Source organism: Narcine bancroftii, chromosome 10 (assembly GCF_036971445.1).
Source record: "Narcine bancroftii isolate sNarBan1 chromosome 10, sNarBan1.hap1, whole genome shotgun sequence".
NCBI lineage: Eukaryota > Metazoa > Chordata > Chondrichthyes > Torpediniformes > Narcinidae > Narcine > Narcine bancroftii.
This window is the reverse complement of record NC_091478.1, coordinates 28922457-28938122: the sequence shown is the minus strand read 5'-3', so window position 1 is coordinate 28938122 and position 15666 is coordinate 28922457. Positions and strand designations below refer to the sequence as shown.

At 50.6% G+C, this 15666-nt stretch overlaps 2 protein-coding genes across 2 annotated transcripts; one reads left to right on the top strand and one right to left on the bottom strand.

Annotated features, from left to right (window-relative positions):
- Positions 1 to 70: 70 nt before the first annotated feature.
- LOC138743784 (uncharacterized) lies at positions 71 to 1886 on the top strand. Its single transcript, XM_069899388.1, has 4 exons — positions 71 to 280; positions 503 to 595; positions 677 to 1081; positions 1554 to 1886. Exons 1-4 carry the CDS (start codon positions 71 to 73, stop codon positions 1869 to 1871), a joined length of 1026 nt encoding a protein of 341 aa, XP_069755489.1. The 3' UTR covers positions 1872 to 1886.
- On the bottom strand, positions 353 to 15297 carry tlx1 (T cell leukemia homeobox 1). The gene is made up of 4 exons (XM_069900388.1): positions 14847 to 15297; positions 12589 to 12826; positions 1333 to 3160; positions 353 to 1226 (listed from the first exon to the last, which is right to left on the bottom strand). The coding sequence occupies exons 1-3, from the start codon at positions 15295 to 15297 to the stop codon at positions 2938 to 2940; spliced, it is 912 nt and encodes a 303-aa protein (XP_069756489.1). The 3' UTR covers positions 353 to 1226; positions 1333 to 2937.
- Positions 15298 to 15666: the final 369 nt, after the last annotated feature.

Below are 15666 nucleotides of genomic sequence, written 5' to 3'. Positions count from 1 at the left end.
CGGGAGCTTGAAAAGACGTGACCTGCAGGCAGGCGTTGGGCAGGAGAGCTCGCCTGAGCTGGGGCCGTGAATGCAGGAAGCCTGGAGTACCGAAGTTCCAACCAGGGCTCGCTCCTCAACCGCGGGACCCTGGCGCAGCTCCGGGCCTGGCGAGGAGGAGGAGGAGGAGGTCCCGGCTTTTAAACCAACACCGACCGGGGAAGGGATGCTTCACCCTAAATGTCTCTGCAGCGCTGAAGCCGCAACAAACGGAGCTGAATCCCGGAATTCCCTGCCTCGGGTGCCTCTCTCTTCCCCAGTCCCTGCGTCTTCGGCGGCCCATAGGACTTCCCGGGAAAACCACACAGACAACAAAAATCAACGTCTGTTTTATTTACACATCAGCGGAAAAACTAGACAATCATAGGGTTACAATTTTACACGCCCCGCGGTTCCAGACGTTTACCCTCTCGGGACCGGCACTTAAAGCTCCCTTCACCCGGACCTTGCGTCTCTCGGGCAGGCAATGCCGTGTGCCTCCGCCCGCACTCGGGCAGAGGGCGTCAGGGCGCACAGTGGCTTCCCCGTGATCAGTCCGTGGACAGTGTCATTGACTGTGACGTTTCAGCCATGCCCTTGCCGAGAGCGCAGGGACAAAGCGGAGGGGCCCGCTCGCCTTCAACAGGATTCCAGCTAGTGGCGGCGGGAAGATAGCGTTTTCATCCCCGGCCCCCCAGCAGAACTCCTAGACTGGAGGCCCGGGGACCTTCGCAGGTGGCTCCTGGTTCTCGGGCCGCTGGGTGACGCGGCCGTCCTCGTGTTGCACTCGCCATCCCATTACCAGTCGATCTGCCGAGCCTGTGACAGGCGCCATAAGAATGCAGGGCATGTACCCTCTCTCTGGCACGGTGTGCATTTGCACCGGCTGTGTTTGTTTGCTCCTTTCTCGAGCAGTTCGTACTTTAAACAGTTCCACCGAGAAGTCCCTCGTCTTGGAAGTAACGTTCATACAAAAATAAATCCGAGACTCTTCAAATACACAAAGCAGTCCTGTGGAAGCGGCTCTAGTTCCCCCTTTGCGACATCATTTACACGTACAAAGGTGATTACTAAAAAATATTTCTCATAAGTGCATACATAACATTTTAAAGTTTTATCCCTTTCTTAGGATCTGTGCTGAAATCGTTGTGGTTTCTCGAATGTTCTCCAGCAGTTTCCTGTCACACACGATTAAAGTTTAAACTTATCTTCAGAAAACAAAATACTTTCATCAATATTTTTATATTTATATATTTCATATAATGTATGTTTGTGTGTAGGAGCGCTTTTAAATATTATTTAGAGTGTACTCACTATATCGCACAGGGAATCAGTCCCAGCGGGAAAGCCAAAGGGCCCGTTTTAAATGTGAACGGGGATCTCGCCGATGTTCCTACTAACTTGTTAATGGGAGAGAACCGGCTTGTGGGGAGTTGTGTGAACGGTGAAGCGGTGTGCCCTCGCTCTATAGACCTTTAATCTTCATGTCACCAGCTTCAGACCTCGACTGAAGTGGCATTCGCCTCCCTTTCCAGCTGCACTCGCCTCCTGGGCGCATTTTCCTCCACGAAGAAGGACTCTTTCTGACCCTTCACTCAAACCTCCCCAAATGGAAATCACAACACAGCCACACGTGCCGGAGATCTGAAGTACATCAGAACCTGCCGGAAACGCTCAGCGGGACAAGCAGCGCCCGTGGAGAGAGGTCCAGAGTTCACGCGTCAGGTGGCCAAAATCCTGGATTTCAACCTGAAACGGGACGTGAGCTTCTGTTCCTCTGTTGCTGTCTGACCCGCGGCTCCAGGTTCAACAACAGTTTCGATGCAACAATTATCTTGAACCTCCCGCATTAAGCTAACACTAATCATAAACTACTCCGAAACGTCCGTCTGCACGATGGAAACGCCTTTTTTTTGGTTGCAACTTTGAATATTTATTTTTCTATCCATTGTATTGATGATCTTTCCTTACGGGAGGAATTTAATTTATACTGGAGTGGATTTATCTCCCCCACCTGTGTGGCTGCAGCTGAAAGAATGTTGATGCATCTGCACGGTGTACTTATGTATATGACAATAATCTCTTGATTATCAGCATTTCCTGGGTATTTGCGTCACTCCTCAAACGGATGAAGGATTTAAACAATTAAATCTGGACATCAGCGGTTGGTATTAGCAAAGTGACTCTGGAGACAAGGTCAAGGAGACCAATGGCTGGATATTCGCCCAATGCGCCCTTGGACCCAGACTTCTGTGCGAATGCAGATACCCGGACCCAATTCTCACCCCGGATCCGGTCCGACACCGATCCCCGTTCCCTCTCCTGGACCCGGTCCCACTTCCGGACCCAGTCGGCCTCTCCATCCCCAATCCAGTCCCAAGCTGGACCCGGTCTCTCCCTCCCCAACCCAGTTCCATCCTGGACCCGGTTCCACCCCACGACCCGGTCCCTCCCCGGAAACCTGGACCCGGTCACACCCATACCCTGGGCATTTGCCGAGGTGTAGACAACCAAATCTGCAGTCTCCGGAGACACATTTTTACCAATACCAGCCCCTGCCCCACATTGAAGGTCGGTGGGAGCCGCCAGCAAACCACAACCCCACTGTGGGGCTATGTGGCATGGTAGGGGCTCCGCTGTATCACGGGTAGGTGCCCCACAGCTGTCGGTGACGAATCTGTGCAACCCTCTGCATTTCTCCCGTTGACAAGGGCCGTCCCTGTGGCAGTCTGCGCTTCGCCCCGCTGGTTGGCCGGGGCTCCGGTTACCGGACCTCGCCCTCGGCTCTCTGGGCTACTCCGGGAGACCGGCTTCCGGCATCAGCGAGTCTCGGCGTTTCAGCACGGAGCGAGGAGCAGGAGCCCGGGGGAGGGGTGCGGGAGCCGGGCTGTCCCAAAGCCTTAACCGCCAATGGGCCGCCTATTCACAGGACGCTGCCACGGAGGTGACGGAAGCGATCTTACTGCTGTCGTCTGTCCAGGGCTGCAGGTTCTGCAGGGCGAACAGCGAGGCGTTGTGCAGGCAGATAGGGTCGGGCTGAATGGGCTGGCTCAACGACTTCTGGAAGGCTTCCTGCTGGAGCTGGATCAGGATGCGGTTGGCCTGCTGTCGCTCCGCCTCTCTCTCCTCCGCTGTCTGTCGCCTTTACCCGGGGATCAGCCAGCAATCGAAACAGAGAGAGCCAGAGACTTCATCAATCACCTCCTTCCCGGCACCGTCCACCCCACACCACAACTCCTGAATCCCCGTCCCCCGCCCCGCACTCCAGCTCCTGAATCTCCGTCCAACGCAACATCATCCGTGACCATGCACCCCATCTTCACCGCCCCAGCTCCTGCGTCCCCTTCCAAGCCTCCCGATATTACTCCACACCTCGCGCCACCGGCCACCCTCGCCCCTACACCCCTCACCCTGTCCTTTCACCCCCGCGTCCTCCGTCCCAGGCCTCCCTCCCCAGTCCCCCGCCCCTGGTCCCAACTCCCCTGGCTCGGGTCCTGCTGCCTCCCGTCCCCGGGGATGGTCTCACTGTGAGATCTAAGACGCTGTGGGAAGACATAACCTTCCTGGGGGTACTTAAAGATGAGTAATAAACGCTGGCCCGAGCAACCCCTGCAAACAGAAGCAAACAATGAGCTGCCGGAGAGACTCAGCCGGCCAGGCAGCGTCCGTAAGGACAGACGGTCAGTCCCCGTTTCGAGACGGAACCCTTTAACGAAACGCGAACCATTAACCGACACCCTTCAGCAAGTCCTTGTTTGCTCTGGGTTCCTGCATCTGCAATCTGGATTTCTCCAAATATAAACTCAGCTCTCGCCTCTGGAAATCCCCGTCTCCAGGGGCTTAGAACAGAGGTCGCGAGTGGGGGTGGGGCCATGGGGTGGGTGGTAATTCCTTCTTCCTGAAGGCGGAAAGTTCTCTCCTGGAGAAAGCGTGAGGGCAGTGATCAGCCCTCGTTGGATTAGTGATAGTCTATCGACGGAGATTTGTCACTGATCTCCTCGACCCCCTTAAGTCCGCTCGGATGCTCATGCGAGGGGAGATGTTCACGGGGAAAATGTTTACAGGGGAGTCCAAGGCGGGGATGATCACTGAATAGGGGAAACAACAGTGAAGGACCGAATGGCCGACAGTTAAGACTGGACTAAAGGTTTGTTCATCGCCTGCTCTGCTGCATGATTATAAAATCACGAGGGGAGCAGATAATGTAAATAGATCCCCAGGGTAGGGGGTCTAACACCAGAGGGCATCGGCTTTAAGTGAGAGAGGAAAGGGAACCGAGGCGAACTTGCTCACCACAGAGGCAAGTGGCTATTAAATTGCCAGTGGAAGGGGTAAAGGCGGGATCAACTGTAACGTAGAAAAGCTGTATAGGGAGAGCGGCGGAAGGTGGGCAAGAGGGATGATTGGTCAGTATGGATACGTTGGGCCGAAGGACCTGTTTCCATGCTGTAGATCGATCGGACTATTCTAGTTGTGGTGTTTGATGTTGGCTCCTGCTTCACGAAAGAAAGAGGTGGCAGAAAATGTTCGCCTGGTTTCCCAATGGGTGAACCCCCCCCCACCATCATCATACTGTGTTAGCACCTACTATCGAAAACTTGCGTGAGCTTCACAAAGAGCAGGTACCCAGATCTGAGGGATGGGGTGAGGGGACGAGTCGGGAGACACCCAGTCCCCTGTATTCAGGACCCATCGCTGACACTGTCTGTTCCCTGAATCTAAATGAGTTTTGTTTGTTCAATATTATTCGGAAACCCTCAACCTCTGTCCTTGACACTCATTATTAAATGACCAAACGACTGACAAGAGGAGACGAGACAAGGGTGAAAGGCCTAGTGTTTGCATTCTACCCTCTCTACTTGAAAGACTCACAGATAGCCTCACCCCCCCCCCCTCCCCAGGGGATAATGGCTGGAATGTAAAGCCGATCTCGGGGAAGAGATCCTGTCCCAGCACAAACACAGACGGGCAAAGGACTCCTTTCCACCTACCCACAGGGGCAAAGACTACTGCTTCTAACAAAATCTCCAAAAACCCTCCAGACAGATGCTCGGGGCCAGAAACCCTCACACACGGAAGTGGAGACGCTGACATGTTCTGAGAGAAGGATCCTCTCAGACAACAGGACAACACAAGAACAGGTTCTTCGGTTTACCTGCCTACCCAACATGATGCCCAAATTAAACTCAGACTCTCCAGCTTGTACCTGAGCCACACCCCTCCTTCCCCGAATATTCAAGTCTCTTAAACGTTTAATATTGCATCTGTTTCCACCACTACTCCTGGCAGCCTGTTCCAGACATTCACCGCTCTCCGGGTAAAACTTTTACCTCGCATTTCTCCCTTAAACTCCCGCCCCCATACACACAACCACTTTAAACACGTCCTCTTGCGTGTGACGCTTTTACCTTGGGGAAAAGATTCCGACTGCCAGTGCCCCTTATGGTTGTATACATCTCTGTCAGGGGGACAGAAACTCTCTCCATCACCTTTCACAAGCTCAAACACAAAAAAAACATAAGCACACTAACACACAACAATCACACACACAACAATCACACGAAAACACATTCTGACACAGAGAATCACAAATACACACAGAAAAAGACCCACACACACAGAAACGCAAACACACATTCGGACACTGAGAAGCTCAAATACACACAGACAGAAACACACACACACACTTCAACACACTCACTTTCTCACTCAATATTCACACTTACAAACACACACAATCTCACATACTCTCTCACACACTTAACACACAACACACTCACAGTTACATTTTCACATACACACTTACACTCTCACATGCACAACCACACATACACGCACACTCACACACAAAACACATTCTCTCATAAGCAACGTACACATTAACTCACTTACACTCTCACACACAACACACTCACAAAACACAAACACATACACCACACGCACGCACTCACACAATCTCACAAACATACACTCAACACACACTTACTCTCTCACAGCACACACACACACACACACACAACTCAGCCAGTTCCATCACTGGCTGTATTAGTAATTTTGCGTCCTCTCATCCCCAGATGGTTCCCTCACCGAAACCCCCTCCAGCACGTTCTACTCATTCATTCCTGACTCCCTATTCGTATTCAGCCTCCGGCAAACAGTCCCGCGGCCCAACTTTCGACTTCATTCAACTCTTCCTCAAGACGCCAATCATCGCAACCTGCCAATCAGAAGAGGTGGCCCTGCTTACAGTCCACCAATCAGACGAGGCCTCCCCTGCTCACATCCCGCCAATCAGAGTAAGCAGTCTTTATCACCACTCATGCTTTGGCATTAGAGCTCCCCCGTCCAATTGGGGAGAATTCTCTGTGAAACTTTTTCCAGATTCCCCCTGAACGACTCCCCCCCCCCCCCTCCTCTCCGGGCGCTGCCACACAGAAAAGTTGTCTGACAACACGGAGCAGTTGTCACCACCCCACCCTCCCCCCGCCCACAGAAAGAACAGGACACCTTTGCACCACCAGGTACGGCAGCGGTGCAGCAATTCAAGTCGGGAGCGAAGTCTACACCCATCCAGAGCGACTGTGCAATTACAACGGCATCAATGATGGCCACAGACCAATATGGGGAAGTCCACCTCCTGACCCCAGAACAGCACAGCACAGGAACAGGCCCATCAGCCCATCATGTCTGTGCTGAGCGTGATGCCAAATGCGTTATACCCGATGCCTTTAATGTTGAACATAATTCAAAAATAGGCGAGTTGGCCCAACTCACGGGAGCCTACCCTACCTTTCCCATCTCAGTCTCCCACCTCTGATTGCTCAACCTCCCCGTAAACACACTGATATTATCCACCCACAGAGGAGTTGTCCCAGCACGTTGATCCCTGGGCGCCGGCCGACATTGTGCTAATACCTTAATGAAGGGCTCAGCCCGAAACGTTGGTTATGCATCTTTATCTTCACGACATAAAGGACACTGTTTCACCTGCTTTGTTTATTTATTCCCACTTCTTCGGGTCTCTGGGCGCAGCTCTATGCCCCATCCAGGTATCACAGCATCACAGTAAATATACAATGCTGAAAAACTCAGCAGGTCAAACAGTGTACGTTAGGAAGCAAAGATAAAGATACATGGATCCCTCGAAGAGAGTTCACAGTTTTGCAATTTTACTCATAGATTCACAGAACATTCACAACGCAGATGAGGCCATTCCGCCCATCGCGTCTGCGCAGAACAAACGAGCTACCCAGTTTAACCCCTTCATCGCTGATCTAAAACCTTGCAGAACACAGTTCTATTAAGTTTCATGGATTAAATTTTCCTTTTATTGTCACGTAATAAGAGATAGAAATGTAATATACATGACATACGTCAACTTATGCCTGCCGCAAGGAAAAACAAAGTGTCGCCTTGAGCGTTGCCGGACGTCTGTCCAATGACTGCGTTTCCAATTGGCACATCTCCAAAAACTGTTTAAATCTGACCAGTTCCGGAATGCTGTTCAATCCCAAATTCAGTGTCACAGAGTGGGTCCCACTCAGATCTTCTACCCCTCTTCCCTAATTCCATTCATAATTTAGCACCCCGGGCTCCGCTACCTGTTGGCAGTGGATCTCAGGCTCGCTGTGTAACAAATAAATCTCCAGTCATGTTCAGTTCTTCTGCCAACCACCTTTCTCGCATGCTCTTAGTTCTGAGCTTTCTCTGAAACTTCATTGAGAACTATCCTTTGTAACTTCAAATCTTTCTAGATATAGGCAACCAGTCTATTCACACAACCCAAGGAACTCCCCCCCCCCCCCACCACCCCTCTGGAATCGTCCCACAAAACTGATTTCTCCTCATCGCCCTCCCTCTCTTAAATCATCCCATATAACCGAAGCACCGCTCCCCTCCTTCTATGGAATCGTTCCACACCTCCTCTCTGAAATCACCCCAATAAACACGTGTTGGCGTTCATGCCCCATTGGAGCCTCCCATCTTTCCCCATCTCTGGCACAGAGTGGGGCCTTCTGTCCTATCATCCCTCCTCTGCTTCTCCAACCTCGCCTTAAACCCATCGGCCCCATCCATCCCCCAACTCTCCGCGAGGGATCGAGTTCCACATTCTCATCGCTCTCTTGGGAAAGGAGTTTCTCCGCAACTCCCTCGGGGATTTCTCGAGCAGTGATACCGACGGCCTCTGGTCATCATTCGCCCGCCGTCGGAACCATTCTCTGTATAGCTGTTCCATCAAACCCTTAGGCATTTTACACACCAACCGTTCCCACCCCTTTAGGTCTCTCCATCCTCCATGTTTCGAGCGGAAAGATTCGTAGTTTCCTGGTGTGAAACTTTTCTCTTCATCTTTTCACATCTAATCCGACAACCAGAATTCATGCACAATGTCGTCTAACCAACGTTCCACGGAAGTTTAGAGCACAGCTCCCTCTTTTTCAGTCCAATTTATAGATTAGAGAAGGAGAGAGGTTATTTTCCACTGGCAGGTGAGATTAGAACCAGGGGACATAGTCTCAAGTGAAACGCAAAAGTCTAGAGACGCTGTGATTGTAGAAAACTCACAGAAATGCGGGAGGAACTCAACAGGTCACGCAGCGTCCACAGGAGGTAAAGATGTGTAACTAATGTTTCGGGGCTGAGCCCTTCTACACGGTTGGCTCAGGATTCGGGGAAATGGTTTTGACGGAGAGGAAGGGGAACAGCTTCTCCCAGAGGGTCGAGAATCTGTGCAATTCTCTCTCCAAGGAAGCAGTAGGGGCAGCCTCATTAAATGTATTTTGGAATAATAGAGGAGTTGATTGTTATGGGGAACAGGCGGGTAGGTGAAGGTGAGTCCTCGGCCAGATCAGCCGTGATCTCATTGAATGGTGGAACAGGCTCGACGGGACATATGGCCTCCTCCTGTTCTTAGTTCTTATGCTTCTATTTCTGATCACCCAGTTTTGTATCAACTACATTCAGAAATCGCGTTATTGATTCTGGATTCATTGATACGAATGGTCATCGGAGGAGATCCTTGAGTAACGCCTTAATAGGTCCCTGTTCTCATCTACAATCGCACCCATTAATCAGCGGCCAGGATTTACACATCGATTTACGGCCTGTTTTTAGTGATGCCATCGAAACAATTGACCTTTAACAGCCGCCCGGGCCGAACACATGCTGCTGCCTAACTAATGAAACCTGGATCTGGGTCTCATCAACTGGACGGCAGCGAGGGGAGAGTAAATGAGAGAGAACAACAAGAGAAGGAGAGAGGGAAAATAGAGTCAGGATGACAGGAAAGAGGGAATGAGAAAGAAAAAGGTGAGAGGTGAAAATGACGTGGAGATGTGCAAACTAATATGGAGAGCGGGGGAGAGAGAGGAAGAGGGAGAGAAAGGGAAAGAGATGGAGAGGGTAAGAGAGGGAGGGAGAAAGAGAGACAGAAGGATTGGGGGGAGGGGGGGACAGGAGTGGCAGGTGGGAAGAGTTGTTCCTGAAAACTGTTCCCTTCAGGTTAATTGCCTGCACCGGGGCTGGGAATTCGCGGCTCAATCCGAATTCAGCAGGAGGATCAGTTCTCGTCCCGTTTATGACTCTATTAAAATAAAAACGGTTCAGTAGAGATTGTGTAATTAGTGCGGGACAAAGAAATAGAGCAAGGAGAGAGATGGGGCGGGGGGTGGGGTAGAGAAGTGGATAAATTGGGAGAGCGAAATCCTTAACGAAAGTTTTGAATGATTCTTCCAACGACTTCCATACTCCCAGGACCTCTCGATCACCGGGAACCGGTTCGCCAAGCAGGAGTTATCTTCCAGGCCAGAATCCTGAACAACGCAGCCGCGAGAGAGGGGTCGAACCCCCGGAGAATCTCAGGGCTCTGGCCATGAAACTGTAACATGGTGAATCACTCACTGGTTTGGATTGGAAGGACTGAATGTGCTAACTAACGGCTAGGGCGTGTGCGACCTGACACGTCAGGATGGCCGTGGACCAATTAGCCCCATTACCCACGATGGAGGAGAGGTGTATTATTCGGGAGGAGGAATAGGGACGGGAACATCGGTATGTGAATGGAGCGGTTAGTGTGGCGGTCAGTGCGACGCTATAACATCGCCAGCAATTCCGGTTCGAATCCGGAACTGTCTTATAAGGAAAAAAGTAAAAAGAATGCTGGAGAAACTCAGCTGGTCAAACAGTGCAGAGCAAAGATATAGACACATAAACACAGTTTCGGGCTTGAGCCCTTCATCAAGTTATGGATAAAAGTACATTTTATCCATACCTCGATGAAGGGTTCAAGCCCTTTACTATATAAAGTGCACTGTTTGACCAGCTGAGTTTCTCCAGCATTGTGTTTTTACTTCAACCACGGTGTCTGCAGACTTTCATGTTTTACTTTTCTCTGTAGTACGCCTTTACTGTAATATCTCACTAAGGTGTTTATTCCTGCATTGCCTATTCTACGGTGGGTTGGTTGACTTGTCTGGATAGAACGCAAAACAACATTTCTCGCTGTATCTCCGTACACTGGTCAATGAACAATTCAAGTCCCCGCACTCAGGGTTGCGTTTCGGGGAAACGGCGGCGATATTTTTCCAAACACGCCGGTGTGATTTCTGAAAACGTCTGCAGTTTCAATGGGTCACGAACAAAGATGAAAGGAACCCTATCTATCAAACCCCCCCCCACCCTCATCATTCGCTCTCCATCGGTTCTCCCTCTCCCAGGGGTTGCGATTTCAGGCTGCCCATTTCCCGTTCAGAGGGGACGCCCACCCGGCGGAATCAGTCTCGCCTCGGGGGCTATCTGTGGGGTCCGGAGACACGGGGTGGGGCGACACACACGTCTGCCTGGCTTTCCCCCAACCTCGTTACAATAGCTAAGCCGGCGTCGAGAATCGGGTCTGTTTTTTTCCACAGGAGTTTTCGTTTAATTTCACAAGAGCGAAAATGATCGCCGACCACCGCCTGGCAGCGAATGAGAGCGGCCCTGGAAAAGTGATGAGGTGAAAGGTTCCTTAATGGAGGCAGGTCGTGGGCTTCAGGAATATTTGAAGTAAAACCCGAAAATCTGCAGACATTGTGATAATAGTAAAAGCACAGAAATGCTGGTGGAACTCAAGCCGGTCTCTCAGACCAGGGTCCCCATCCTGCAGAAAGGTAATATACAGTATCTTTACCACCTATGGGCGCTGCGAGACGGGCTAAGTTTCTCCAGCGTGTCTGTGTTTCCGTAATATTTGGGATAAGTTCTGAAACTTTCGCGCTTTCAGCATCTTTTAATGTCGTTTTCTAGGATATTTAAGACGCCCTCGGCGTGAAACAATTAAATAACCGACAGATGATTTCTAATTAACGAAAGATGGAGCAATTCCGAAGAGCTTGCAGTCTCATCAGAGCTGGCCGATATAGTCGAGCTATAATTTTATGTTTGCCAGTGAATTCAGGCGTGCAACAGGGGAGAAAACATATCGCCGGGAGATTAACTGAGGAAGCGGCAACTGACCCCTTCGGGGGCTTTATCGCCAGCACTACATGTTCCTCCTTCCGTCCTGTGCTTTCCTTTCTGTGAGAGCGAATTCCATTTTGGCCACTCGAGATGAAAAGGCTTCTCCCGAATTGCCCGTTTTGTGTTCAGGTTCTTACCCCTCCCCGCTAAAACCAGTTCGGTTCCTGCAGCTGTCCAAGCTGTGGTTCCCGTTTTCCCATCGCCTCTATATCCTTATATTAACAAGTAAGGCATGCCCATTGCAGCAGGAGGTGAGAGAACAAAGAGAAGTTGGAGAGACTCAACGGGGCAGGCAGCGTGCGTGGAGAGAGACAGCCAACGTTTCGGGCGAGACACTTTAATGAGCCAAATTCCCCCACCTATTGTGAGTATTTCCTCAAAGGGCGATAGAAGCAGAGCTTTTGAGCATTTCCAAGGCGGGGGCGAAAGGTTTACTGAGGTAGATCAAACGTGGAGTTGTCGTTAGACTAAGAGCAGCACGGACATGAAATGACGGGGCAGGCTTGGAGCCGAGTGGCCTCTTAGTTCCTGTGCCTACAATATTCCGTATAGCCCAACTGTAAAGTTTAACAAAACTTTATTTTCCTGCTTCTCAACTTCACTGCAGAAACCAACCCCTTGGTGATGTGAACCTGCCACCATTTTATTAATTACACAGAAATGCTGGAAGAATTCGGCAGGTCTCGCAGCGTCCATCGGAGGTATATATATATTAGCAACGTTTGAGGCCTGGCCCGAAACGTCGGTAATATATCTTCACCTCTTATAGTCGCTGTGAGACCGGTGTGTTCCTCCGGCATTTCTGAGTTTTTACCACAACCTCAGCGTCAGCGTGCTTCACACCATTTTATTAATTTGCCACCTCGTATGCCCAGACCCCGCAATCTCATTCAGCCGCTGCATCTTCCAGGAAAATTTGTGGCTCATTTGGAAACAAAACGTACCTTAACCTCCGTCGGCCAATTTTTCTGCCTGGTTACATGTCAGCGGGATGGAGGGAGAGGGAGAAGTCAGGGGCAGGGAGGGTCGGAGTTTTCCCCCCATCGTTAGCCTGAACCCCAGCCCACCCCTTACCTCCACTTCGTCCTCCTGTTCTGGAACCAGGTTTTGACCTGGGCGTCGGTCATTTTCAGAGCCTTGGCCAGCGCTGCTCTCTCGGCGGATGCCAGGTACTTCTGCCGGTGAAAGCGTTTCTCCAGCTCGCAGATCTGGAGGCGAGTGAAGGAAGTCCGCGGTTTCTTCTTCTTCGGCGGAGTCCGGTTTTGGTAAGGATGTCCTATTCTCCTGGTCACGGTGAACGGCGACAGAGCCACTGAAAGAAAGGAGGCCTGGTGTTGAGGCAAATCTCACCAAGTCAGCTCACAGCATAAACATCAGACCACCACCCCCTTCCCCTCGAAAACCGGGCAACTCGAGATCGCAGGCCCGACCGCCAGCAATGAGTAATTATACTTCACATAAAACATTTAATACTGTAAATGAACGATTACACAAACAACCATGGAAGTTGCCTGTACTATGCCTGGCTGCTCGCCCTGTCTGGTTTCATATGTGAGGGTCCCTTTCTCTCTATCACATAAATAAACCTTAACTAGTTGGGGTCAAAAGTACCAGTAATATTCAAGTTTGATGAAGGAGATAAACTCGGGGCAAAACTCGGGTCAGGGAGAGAGATAGATGGAGGGGGAAAGAGAAGGGGGGGAGAGGGAGAGAGGACGAGGCCACAGAAAACGACAGAGGGGACGGAGCGGTGAGAGGGAGGGAGTGAGAGAGGACAGAGTGTAGGGGGGAGACAGAGAGAGGACTGCGTAGGTCAAGAGAAAGCAAAAAGGAGATGCAAGCATCAAAGAGGGGCAATGGGAGGGACGAGTGGATCATGGATTCTTGCATGTGTTTAGCAAAGAACAAGCGGCATGAAGGAGAACTAGAGAGAAAAGAGAGGGAGATGGGAGGCTTTGGTTGAAAGTTGGGCGGAAAACTTTGGCCTGTGCGGCGACGGCGCTCCCCCTTGCCTCAAGCTCGTCGTGTCCCGGGGACAGTCCGCACTGGTGGGCTGGGGAGGTGAGGGAGGGAGCGCAAAATCTTTATGTACTCGATTAAATCCCGTTTGGAAACGTCGGAGTCACCGTTTCCCCGTGCCGCAGCTCGGCGATCCGGCTAGGGCAGAGGCGACGAGGCTGGCCCAGGATCTGAGGTTGGGCCCCCGCAGCACAGCCGCAGAAATCCGCGGACACGGGCCGAGTGGGTGCATCAGAGAGGTCTCTGGAGCGAATGCGACCTTCCCGCATTCAGCATCACGGCCTTTTAATCATTCACGTTGCAGAATAAACGATTTATAAATTATTCTCCTTGAAACAATATTCGTTTTATGAATTTTTGTCGCCGATTTCGAATTATTATAACACACAAAGTCCTGAAAGAATTACTATCGGTCGTTGTAACTAACAGTTTTGAAATGGAGAGTCCTGGTTATATTTTAACCCAGTGATACAATTATACACTTTTAGTATCGATGTCATGAGAAGCAGATATTTAAATATATTATATTTTCCATATAAAATGAAACTTGAATGTTATAATTATTGATTTTTTAACATGTTCACACACTTTGTACGCAAACGATTTAATTTTACATAAAAATATAATTATTATTTTAGCATTTCACACTTTCAGCTAGATTTTGTATTTGCAGATAAGATTTTTTTTTCGAATTATTTCATACCAGGAAAAAGCAAAAGTTAAACAAAAACCAATCTGCTGAATTCCAGAAGCAATGTTCAGGCCGGCGTTCACCGTCTGAGCTTCACCAGTAAAAGGGAAATGCAAACACTAAACTTCAAAAACATTCCGAGACTCGTTCTTCGTTCGGATTTTAAGTAAAGTTAAATCTTCATGATTTTTGGAAACGAGCATTGTCGATATTTCGGGTACGAATTAATATTCGGTCGGCAGCGCCTCAATTTTGTTAATATATTTTCAAAGCGAGAGTTCGTGAGGAGCTTCAGTAATAATCACTCCAGATCCAATCAAATAAACGAAGGTTTTTATTGGAGCCGTTCCGATTTTTAATTGGTTAGTTTAATCGTATTTTTAATGTTAAAAAAACCCTAAATTAAAACAAATTCTCTCCATGACAGCGTTTGAGAGATTGGTAAAATATTAGAAAGGCAATTGCTCACGGATATGCCGCTCTGGACTCCAAACAGGGGGGGTCGGAGCAAGGATTGTCCCGGACTCACCCGGGACGCCGCACCGACTCCAAAGGCTCCTGGAGAAGGGTCTGGGATTGTTGGCGTTGGTGTTCGTGGCGATGGTGCACCGTTGCCCCTTACCTGTGAACCTGTCCTTTGTGTATCGCCTGTTACTCTCCATCCACGGGAATGTCATGTTACCCAGAGTATTGCTGGCTCCCGAACCAGGCGCGCTGGCTACGGGCATGGGCTGTGGCATGCCAGTGGCCACAGGCCGGTGCGCAGGGACCCTGATGACACCCGCCGGGTTCAGGCCGTTGCTGTTCATGCCCAGGTTCACGCCGTAAGGGCTGCTCAGCGAAGCCAAACTACAGGCGCTGTTGTAGCCGCCTCCGCCGCCGTTGTTGGCGTAATTCATCGGCACGTTGTTGTAACTCCCGCTCACCATACACCCCAGTCCAAAGTCCACATCCTGCAGCCGCGAATTCGGGATCATACAGCTCCCTTGATCCGGATTGTTCAAGATCTGGTCTATTCCAAAACTTATGGGTTCGTGCTGAGAGTGGGCGTGCGGTCCACCCATAGAATCCATCCCGGGCCAGTGAGCTTGCGTGGTAACCGTGGCGTTTCCAAGGCGCGATTCCTGCTATTCAGCCTCAACAGCAATTACAACCGGCTTCGACCCTGCGGCTGGTCGGATCGGGCGAGGCGGCAGCCAGGAGACTGGTGTTATTTTGCAGAGAGGGTTTCAGACTGGGCTTCGAAACCAAAACATCAATCATTGTTTGCCAAGAACTCCGAGACAGAATGCATCCTGGACTGGTGGGACTGAGGAGGGGGTGGGCTGTTCTTTATTGGCTGGGATGGCAGTGACAGAGCCGGGAGCGGAGGGAAGCGGTGCAATAGGCCAGGCAAGAGCAGAACGGCGGGACCAAACCTTATAAAGTCAAGCCAGCAAGCC